At 52.4% G+C, this 10,353-nt stretch overlaps 1 protein-coding gene across 1 annotated transcript; it reads left to right on the forward strand.

Moving 5' to 3' along the window:
- The first annotated feature begins 1,256 nt into the window (after nt 1-1,256).
- On the forward strand, nt 1,257-8,767 carry DMRTB1 (DMRT like family B with proline rich C-terminal 1). Its single transcript, XM_036856538.1, has 4 exons — nt 1,257-1,842; nt 3,784-3,989; nt 7,199-7,343; nt 8,703-8,767. Exons 1-4 carry the CDS (start codon nt 1,257-1,259, stop codon nt 8,765-8,767), a joined length of 1,002 nt encoding a protein of 333 aa, XP_036712433.1.
- The last annotated feature ends 1,586 nt before the right edge of the window (nt 8,768-10,353 follow it).

The following is a 10,353-nucleotide window of genomic DNA, read 5'->3' on the forward strand; positions in this document are numbered from 1 at the left end:
GAAGAATATACTTTTTGCCCTCTTATTAAGATGAGGAATATATTTCTTTAAAGCAGAAAAAGATTTTAGAAACCTCTTTTCAGCTTTCCAGTACATAATCAGCCTCAGATTGGCAACCACTTCCTACTGTCAGGCAGCTGGTGAGAAATGCAAAATACAGCTGCAACCAGAGGCTCAGGAAGATCAAGGTGGACACCAGGCCTTGACTCTCAGCTTCTACCATTCTGCTACCCGAAAGAGAGAACTTCAGAGAAAGGGCAGTTAAAATTACACACGTTTTTGCCAGGTATTAACCATAACTACCTCCTTGAAGAAAATGATTGATCCTATGATCATAAGCTTTTTTCTTTCTTTTTTGGACCTAAGGGGGGAGGGGGAAGACCTCAGGGAGTCACAAATTTCTATAAAACAAAAAAATGAATTAGTTTAGTAGTCTTGGGAAACTATGAAGTTTGTGGCAGCTTTTTAGGTGTCCCGAGATTTGGGTTGTTTTACAGAGGTAACTAAATTCATGGCACAGTTAGGCAATGGTTCAAGCTCATGCTAAAATATCCTAAGTCTATTTTACTTTAAAGCATTCTAAGTATGCTTGACTTTGGAAGGCATCAACAACAGCAATATGCCATCTTCCAGAAATGCATTCCTATACCAATAAGACTCTTAAAAAATGGGAATTACTATAGGGCACACCCTTGAGCAGCTATCACACTGCACTGAGCTCTTGAGAATATTCTGGAAGCATCACTGTGAACGGCTGCTTCCCTGCAGGGGAGATAAATTAAATTCAGCAGAAGCAGCAGCTTTTGTAAGGAGAAACACGGTTTGCCTCTTGGAATGCTTTTCTACCGGAATGGGTTTATATGTTCCTCTGGAGCTTTAAATCTGTGCACCGTTGAATATCACTCCGCCTTTTTTTGAAACTACGAAATAGCTTCTGTCTGTGGGATGGCGGGAATAAAGAGTTTGGAAATTAAATGCCTAAAACGTCAGATAATCCAGATAACATATATGCAATAGCATTCCATGAAGAACTTATTCAACCCAATCCCTTGCATCTTATTAACCAAGGGATAGAAACTCCAAATTTTGCACCCAAAAAAGGAAGGAAAAATGCAAGGGTCTTGCTGCAGTTCCTGGGACGCACTGAGAGCCGCTTTGTTACAAGTGTATCCAAAGTCCCCAGCACGAGCGACTCGTGGGGCGCTGCTCATCGCTGCTCCACTCGCTGTGCAGCTCCCAGAGGTAGCGGTTGTGCTATGCAGGCAGACCTTGCCAAGCTGGCCGACAAGATGCTGCGTGCCCCCAGGTGCTGCCGGTGCCGGAACCATGGCTTCCTGGTGCCCCTCAAGGGCCACGCGGGCAAGTGCCGCTGGAAGCAGTGCACCTGCGAGAAGTGCTACCTGATCACCCAGCGCCAGAAGATCATGGCCGCGCAGCAGGTGCTCACGAACCAGGCCTCCGAGGAGGAGCAGGAGGTGGCCCTGTGCGTGCAGGGGCCCCAGCTGGCCTCCGGGGCCGCGGCCGCGGCCGCTGTCCTGGGCTCAAGCTTCCGCACGCTGCCTCTCCCTGCCGCTTCGGGAGTCGTGCACCCGGGCCCCGAGGGCCGCGCGGCCGCCTTCTTCCCCGAGAGACGCCCGCGGGGCCCGAGCCCCGGCCCGGGTGCCTTCCAGCCAGTTCTGGGCGGCCGCGGCCACGTGGGGCCGAGAGAACGAGCCGCCGCGGCCATGCCCAGTTCTCTGAGGCCCCAGCTCGGGGCGGAGGCCGCAGGCCGGGGTTGCCCCGGACGCCTGGAGCTGCGCAGGCCGCTTCGGCCGGCGCTCAGCCCGCCGTTCGCCAACTTTGGTAAGATTCCCGGGCCCCGCGCGGCCTTGCCCTGCTGTTGGTTCCTCTCCGGGCTGCCGCCTCCCCGCTCCCCACGCCGGCGTCCCAGGCCTGCTCGGATCCCGCGGGGAAGGGGTGGGGGTGGGGAAGATGCTTTCTAGAGGTAACCTTGCTTTGGGATACCATTTTCTGAGTACGCATTTGGGTTCGGTGCCTTTTTTGCAAGAAGGTAAAAGAGAGAAAGGAATGGGTGGTTCTGAGGGCTTTTAACTTTTAGCTACAGCTTTTTGCCTTTCCATCCTGAAAGGAAAAAAATGGCCTCCAGTCGACCTAGCTGCCCCTCCCCCTCCACGGAGAGGCCCGAGGGAGCCTGACCATACTGCGCTTGCGCGCCTCTTCCCGCCCTTTTCTTGGGCTGGAGGCTCCTCCCCCAGGACGTCCCTGTGGGTGGGCTAGCGCAACAAGACTGCGCCTGCGCACCGTCCCCTCCGTTTCCGTGCCCTAGAGGCCCCGCCCCTCAGCCATGCCCTGCCCCAATAGGTCTGTCTGTGCAGCCCTTCCAGCCCTTTCTCAGGCGTGGGTGGGAATGCGATCTCTGCTCCCTACAGGACAGTCTATTGAGATGATTGTTGTTGCCTATTTTTTCTCCCCTCCATCCATATGCATAAGTTACATTGTTCCCTAGGTCTTGTGGCTTTCACTATTACAATTTCAAGTCACATGTAGATTTGAAGCTTTTTTAAAGGGGCTCTTTTTGGGTGCAGACACGTGTTTTCTTGGTTTTCTCTATGGCAGTGTGGTAGAAAGAGCACAAGTCTGAGTCAGGACGCTGGGGGCCTGCTCACTCTGTAACCCTAGGCAAGCTCCTTCCTTCTGTGGCAGTCTCTCCCCTCTGTATGCTAAAGGGATTGGCCTGATGCTCTCTGAAGCCCGTTTCTGCCTTCTGGGACATTCTAGGAAAATATAGGTCCCTAGAGAACTAGATGGGGAAGACAGATCTGAAACAGCAATTCTAGGAGACGGATACCTTTCCATGGACACAGTGCCTTCCTTCCTTCCTTCCTTCCATTTATTTATTTTTGGCTGCATTGGGTCTTCGTTGCTGTGCCCGGGCTTTCTCTAGTTGCAGCGAGCAGGGGCTGCTCTTCGTTGCGGTGCGTGGGCTTATCATTGCGGTGGTTTCTCGTTGTGGAGCACGGGCTCAGTAGTTATGGCATGCGGGTTCTAGAGCACAGGCTCAATAGTTGTGGCACACGGGCTTAGTTGCTCCGCGCCATGTGAGATCTTCCCGGACCAGGGCTTGAACCCGTGTCCCCTGCGTTGGCAGGTGGATTCTTAACCACTGTTCCCCCGGGGAAGCCCCACAGTGCCTTTCTTTGTTTCATCCCTCAAAGAACAGGGACTGAGCCCTGAGCACTATGTGCCAGACACTAGTGATGAAAAGGATGAGTCAGATTCCTTGCCCTCAAGGATCTTGTCCTTGGGAGAGGGACACCACTGATCAAAGAGTCGCACAGATTGGTGTATAGAGCTCTAATAATCAATCGATGGTTTAGCTGTGGTCAGAAGGAAGATTAGGAGCTGAGTACTGAGGACTTCAAGAGGCAAAGTGGGGTCAGGAGAAAAAGCCTTCCAAGCTTAGGGAACAGCATCTGCAGAGGCCCTGAGGTGGAGGAGAAAGAAGGAGCTGCTAGATTTTCGGGAACGAGGAGGCTGGAGTGGAGGCAGGAACCAGCCCACATGGGGCTTCGTGGCTGTGCCAAAGGACTTTTCCTAAGAACAGTGAGTGGAACATGGGTGAAGGGTTTAAAAAGCAGGGAGGGTCAAAAGCATAATGGATGTGGGAGTTCTCCGTAAATGGATATGAGTGTTTATTGTACTGCTACCTTCAGACAGTAATGTGATGCCCTGTTTCCTAGCTCCGTGTGTTCTTAACACTTCCCTCTTTGTGTCCCTTTTCAGGGCCCCCTCTGAGCGTCAACTCAGATCATGTGGTGGGGTCTGAGTACCTGGAAAGAGAGCCTTCCAAGCGGTACCGCAGCTGCTCCAGCATGCAGCCCTACCACCCGTTCCTGCTGGGCTACCAGGATGCATCCCTTACCCCAGGGGTCCCCCTGCAGCAGGACTTCCGGCACGTGTCCTGCAGCCACTACCATGGAGCAGGCTTGGTGAGTCCCATCCCTGACTTTTCGAGGTTCCGCCTTATCCCAGTTACCCTGGCTGCTTTTACGGACCCTCAGTCCCAGGAAGCCAGCCGTTGTGCCCACTCTGTACCAGGTCCTGGGCACTGGTCGGAAGGATACAGCATTGACCTTGTACCGTGTGTGCCTCTGGGAATGCACGTGTGTAGCCAAGTCTGTACACATGTAGACAAGTCAGACTGGGCTGTGGAATGGGTTAAAAGGCTCCGGGAGCTCAGGCAAGAAGGAATACAGACACATTTCAGATGAGCCCAAGGAACCGCCACACAGTAACACTGAGTGACCACCAGCCTTGACCCATGGAATGCCAGTGCTAGAAGGGCCCTTCATTTTGCTGGGTACCAGAAAGGAAATATCACTTTCCTGGAGCCACACATTTGAGGGCAGAGCCAGGAGCAGACGTAGGTCCCCTGCCCCAAAGGTACATCCCACTGGAGACGGCAGAGGGCCTTCAGAAGGAAATGGCATTTAAGCTTAGTCATGAAAAATATGGAAACCTTCCCCAAACACCAGTCACCTTAGGAGATATTTGTTGAAAGAATGGATGAAATTTAATCCTTTTGTAAGATCAGTGGTTGGCTACTAACTGGTGTGCTTTTGAGCCTGGAGTTTTGAGTGCTGGATGTGTAAAAGTCAGAGCTGTTGTGTGAGATACGGGTGGGGTGACCAGGTTTTGTGACCTTGGTTACCAGCTCCTTCCACCCTTCTCCCTTTTGGCAACCACTGAGGGCCATCAGGACTGCAGGACAGTGAGAGGCCTGGGTGACCAGTCCTGACTTTGACCCCATAAGGCTGGACCTGTGGGGGAGGTTGGCTCAGACGCAGTTCAAGTTCATGGAAATGTAGACCACTGTTACCTTTACTCTGTCCCTCAGAGCTACAGGCCTAACCCTGGGTGTTACAGAGATGTTTCCCTTGGGTGGAGGGTGGAGAAGAGTGAGTAGAGAGTAGGCTTCTTTGGTTTAATGTGGGAAGTGAGTAAGAGAAAGGATAAAAGCTTGGCATTTAATAATGAGGTCATTAGCCACAGGTCATTAGCCAGTTCAGTGGGGTTGCAGCTGTGACCAGGCAGGTCAGGCACGCAGGGGCTGGATCCCCACTCTTGCTTCACCTCAGCAGCTTCTCCTCTGTCTGTTCCAGATCTTTTAAAGTTTTATTTAGAAATCATTTTCCATTCATTCAAGGGGGAAAAGTTTGAACACCCCTGGTCTTGATAATTTCCAGAGTGCCTACTGGCCCTTATGTCAGCCCTCGAGGTGAATGTTATTTCACTGTAGGGCAGAGGAAGAAGGCTCCATGAAGTTATGTATTTGTCCAGGGTCACAGGACTGGGGAGTGAGGGACTAGGATTCAGATTACACAGCTGGCCAGTGACAGAGCCAGGACAGAGGCAGGGCAAACATGGCCCTTGACTCTCACCACCACCCCTGCCCTGCCGGAAATTTGGGGGTGCCGGCCACCCCATTGCAGCCCAGGGAGAGCACGGCGTCTCTAGCCTCCACACAAAGAGAGGGACCTTGGCCAAATGGAGCACACACCCACCGTCTGCTCACACAGAAGCCTGGGGCCTGGCTCTGATTGACAGGCCTGCCAGACGGCCTTTGTTAGGAGTGTGATCTCAGTTGGTTTATCTGGGCCTGAGCTGCCACCACACGCCCCAGGCAGGAGCTGGGATCCAGGGAGAGACTCCGCTGAGCAGCTTGGAATTAAAGCACTAATAATCCCCCTTCGCACCCCCTTCACGTCTGGAGAGAGGATCAGGCGTTTATTTGTGAAGCTGCTTCGAACCCAAGAGCCAATGAATTGCTTTCATCCTTGTCCTGCTGCCCCCTGCCCAGCCTCCTAGATACGCCCCGAGCCACCTTCCACCTTCTCTTCCTGTCCTGCCCCACCTGCTACTTCTTTCTTCCTCTTTTCTCTTCCCACAAAAGAGCACAGGCCTGGAATCGCACAGACCTAAAGACCAATCCTACCTCTGCTGTTTACTGGCCACATGGCCTGGGGATGTCACCTAACCTCTGAGGACCTCGCTTGGGTTCTTAATCTGTAGGATGGGGGTAAGAGTCCTATCTCATAGGGCCATTGATAGATTCCAGCAATAAGGTGTGAATGCGTACAAAGTGTCTGGCACAGGGTCTGGGACATGGCAGGTACTCAAAAGTGGGCTTATCTTCCCTTCCTTGTGGTCAAATTAAGTTAGGAAGTGCTGGGTTAACCTAAGGAGATTTTTTCAGACTGCCTCAAGGCCTTTAATATGCTTGTGTGCGACTCACCAGTGTGGAGGTGGTATGCAGGGTTTCTCAAACTCCCTGGACAAAGAACACTGTTGAGAGCACTTTTGGAAATACCTTGTAGGACACCAGAGTTCTCTGGAACACATCTTAAGAAGGGCTGCTCTGAAGTATCTGGATGGAGAAGTAAATAATAGGACCCACACCTGAAATTCATAATTTTCTATTCCATTCATGTCTTTCCAGTTAAGTTTCTCTGAGTTTTTCTGTGTAGTCATCACCCCTCTACGTCCCCTCATTCCAGCCTTGGGGTCCTGTGGTGTGGGGTGAGCTTCCGTCTTCCAGAGAAGGAACAGAAATACAGAAGGGCTGATTGCTGCAGCCACTTTCCTGAGGTCACCCAGCTGCCCTTGCCTCAGTAACGGCTGCACTACACTGTGCGGTTAGAAGGGGGACACCCCCCAGGCCCAGCGACCCTGGAGTCTGAGTCATTACACGTGCAGAAGGTGGGACCACACGTAGTCGGGATGCATGCAGATCCTTCTCCGTTGCAAAGCAGTGGGGTCAGGCCGACTTGGGATTCAGTGCTGCCTCTGCCACTCACCAGCTCTGTGGCCCTGGGCCTGTACCTTCATCTCACTGATGCAGTTTTTGGTCACCACAGTGAGGATAGTAGTAGAACCTCCCTCCTAGGGTCGTAAGGATGGAAGGAGGTTGTGGACCTGTGCAAGTGCGCCTGCTCCCGGGCTTATCCGAGGTGTGCCTGTGTTCCTTCTTGCCTCAGTCATCTACGGCAGGTGCTTGCCGAGCGCCCTGTGCCCCGGTGTCTGGGCCACGGAGGTGAATCTGCCCCATGGGGAGCCCCCCGTTCAGGAGAATGAACGTTGGGTCGGCCCTTCTGGCCAACCCTCTCCCCTCTGGCTCTCTGCTGTGTGTGCCCCACAGGTGGTGGAGCCAGTGGAAGACCTCCAGCCCGGCTACTACCTGCCGCCGCCGCCGCCCCAGTTCCCCCCGCGGTACCTCTCCGTGCTCCACTGCCTGCCCCCGCCGCCGTCCTTCTCGCTGTCCATCGTGTCTGACGTGGACACTGGTGAGTGAGCCCCCATCTTCCAGCTGCCGGGGTGTCAGGGAGACTTTCTGGAGGAAGGGGGCTCTATTGTGAAGTGGACGTGCAGAGAAGGGAAATGGAGAACAGAATTTTAAATGTGCTGGGCCCTGGGTAAGCTCTTCCTTGCACCCCTCCCTAAATTCCATCCGTGAGCATCTAGGGGAGGTGGGTCCCCATTCCCAGGTGAGGAAACCGACAGAACCCTGAGAGCTTCTCCTATATGTCCGTGGCGGAGCTCAGATTTCAACAGAATTCTCTGTCTGGCTCCAGGTCCAATGCTAATTTCCTCACCTTAGTAGTGCCCGTGGACAGAGACTTGGAGGATGGCACGCATGTGGTGTGTTCAGAAGACCAGAGGTGCCAGGCCTCTCTGGCTGGGGAAACAGCACGTGCTGAGCCTGGAGCAGCAGCTGGAGCCAGTTTGGGGGCTGGTGGGGATGAGTCCTCTCCCCCAGGCCACTCTGGAGAGAACCTGCCCTTCACAGCTCTGCCACTGGTGTACTGGGTGATCTTGGGCACTCACACCCTCCTCTAGATCTCAGTCTGCTCACCTGTAAAACGGGCCCTGTCACAGGGTTACTGTGAGGGTCAGCTGCAACTCTGGATGTGAAAATGCTTTGGGTTTTCTTTTGAGGGCCCTTGCAGCTTTAAAGGTTCTAGGATTTTTTTTTTTTTTCCCTTTCCATCCTCCCCTGAGGCTCCACAGGAAAAGAAACTGAGGCCTATTGTACACTTGCTGTGTGTGCAACACCTAGATCTGTTAGCTGGGGAGATGGTGCAGTGTGGCTTGAAGTACGCTGGCCCTGGTGCCGCACAGCCTGGGTATAAGTCCTGACTCCAGCACTTGCCAACGGTGTGACCTCGGGCCTGTTAATTCACTCCTTGGTGCCTCAGTTTCAATATCTGCACAAGCGGACTAATAACGGTCCCTTACTTCATGAGGCCATCCTGAAGATGGCTGAAACGATGAAGGCGGTAGTAAAAGTTAGTTCTCATTTACTGTTTCACCTAATCCCCGGATGCTGCAAAGTATAGCCTCATCTCCTTTGACAGAAGGAGAAGCTGAGGAGAAGGAGAAACTGAGGTTCACAGCTGGGAGTAGCTTGCTTCCTCCCACCCAGCTTGTGACAAGCAGAGCTGGAGTTTGAACTTGAATCTGTATCATGTGGCCAGGGCTAGAATTCCAGTGTCCTGACTCCTAGCAAATTAAAGGTGGCAGTGGGAATAACTAATTCTCCGTAGGGACTGGGAATGATGAGAATGCCTTAGAGAAAACTTACATCTGAAAACAGGTAATTTTCCCTCTTGCTAAATCCAGCCCCTCTTCTCTGTCCTTCACAGATGACCAGTATGCAGAGGGGCCGTGTGAGCCCAGCCAGCCTTCGTCCCAGGAGCAGTCCGACTAGGCCCAGGCCCTCAGGCCAGCAGAGTGGGGCCTTGGGGGCGTTACAGCAATAATTTTCTTGTCTCTGTTCAGTGATGTGTAGGGAGGAAGGATAGTGATAGGCGTAAGATGGCAGTTAATTCCCATTTCAAGATTGGAGGAAGGAAGGTGATTGCTTAAGTTCTCTCAATCCTGAGATAACAGGGGGTTGAAAAGGAGCTTGGAGGATGAAATCACCAGGGCAGAGCCAGGGCTGTAAGGAGTGGGGGACTGGCGGAAGCTCACGTTAAGGAATGAATTTAACCATCTCTGAGTTGTGCTGCTGTTATCAGACTCACCCCCAGAGGCAGCCTTTCATTCCTTAGGTCCCGCTCCAGGACAGGAGGCATCGTCTACTTCAGCCTTCTGGTTTTGCTGCCTCCACCTGGTCCCCAGCTGGGGGCCACACAGACATCAGGTGTCCAGCACATCCAGGTGGATGGCACAAGCAGCCAGGACTAGGGTGCTGACAGCAGGTTCTGCAGCATCCTTCCTTGCTGCTCTGTCCCCCAGGGTCAGCCTGGCCACTCCCCCTCTCCCCTTCTCCAGGGGCCTTTACTATAAGCATTCCGGCCGCTAGGGCTGCTTTACTTGTCCTCCATGAAGTTTAAGCCATTATAGGCATCATTTCTGGTTTTAAAAAATCTATTAAAGTTTGACTGTTTGGTGTTTTTATAGTGATTGCCAGCTTTAAAAAGTAGTCTGTTCATAAGCATTGATGCAGTTCTCAGAGAATAGGATGGTTCTTCCACATCACCTGTGGCACCAGCAGTTTCTTCTCTGGGAACAGTTGACTATTGAAATAAAATTGGCAGTAGAAATCCTTGTGGAAGGTTTATCCTCTCTTTAAATCTTCGTAGAAGGCAGCATTGGGTAGGGGAGTCGGGAGCTGGGGTTTGTGGCCTGTTGGCCTGCTCTTTCTATGTAGTTAGGCAAGGCCCTTCCTTTACTTCGGTTACCAAGTGAGAGCCTTGGACCAGGCTAGTAGGTTTTTTACTATCAGTATTGTTGTTATTATTTTAAGCAGTAGAGACCTTTTAAGGAAATTTGATGCAGACACATAAAATGTAAAGATTTCTTGTAGTTTCTCTTCCCTAGCTCCTTTCATGGTCCCTGCTGAGTGACATGGTTTTAAAAAACAGAACTTGATCCCATTTTTGTGTTTTAGGGTCCTGGTTCTATTCCCTTGTTTTCGCTTCCTCTGTCATTTAAAAAGCATCCTGCATCTCTGCTGGATTCAGAACCTGGCAATCAGCTCTGCCCATGAGGAGCATGGAATCTAGTGGGACAAATAGACAGTCCAGTGGGATTGCTATGGGACAGAGAGGTAAAGGGGCTGTTGGCGGGGGGGGGGGGGGGGTGGTCAGAGAAAGCCTTCTGGAAAAATTGGGGCTTTGACTGCATCTTAAAGTGCAAGAATGAGTTAGGTGAGGGTAGGCACTCTCAGTAGGGAGATAGAAAGGGTAGGAGACCTGGAGTGACAGATTTGAGGGTGAGGGACAGTGTCCTGTTCTCTGTCTGGGAAGGATTGGCACCCAGGAAACTAGGCCAACCTGCCTCCTGTCTTGC

Source organism: Balaenoptera musculus, chromosome 1 (genome assembly GCF_009873245.2).
Source record: "Balaenoptera musculus isolate JJ_BM4_2016_0621 chromosome 1, mBalMus1.pri.v3, whole genome shotgun sequence".
Classification (NCBI taxonomy): Eukaryota; Metazoa; Chordata; class Mammalia; order Artiodactyla; family Balaenopteridae; genus Balaenoptera; species Balaenoptera musculus.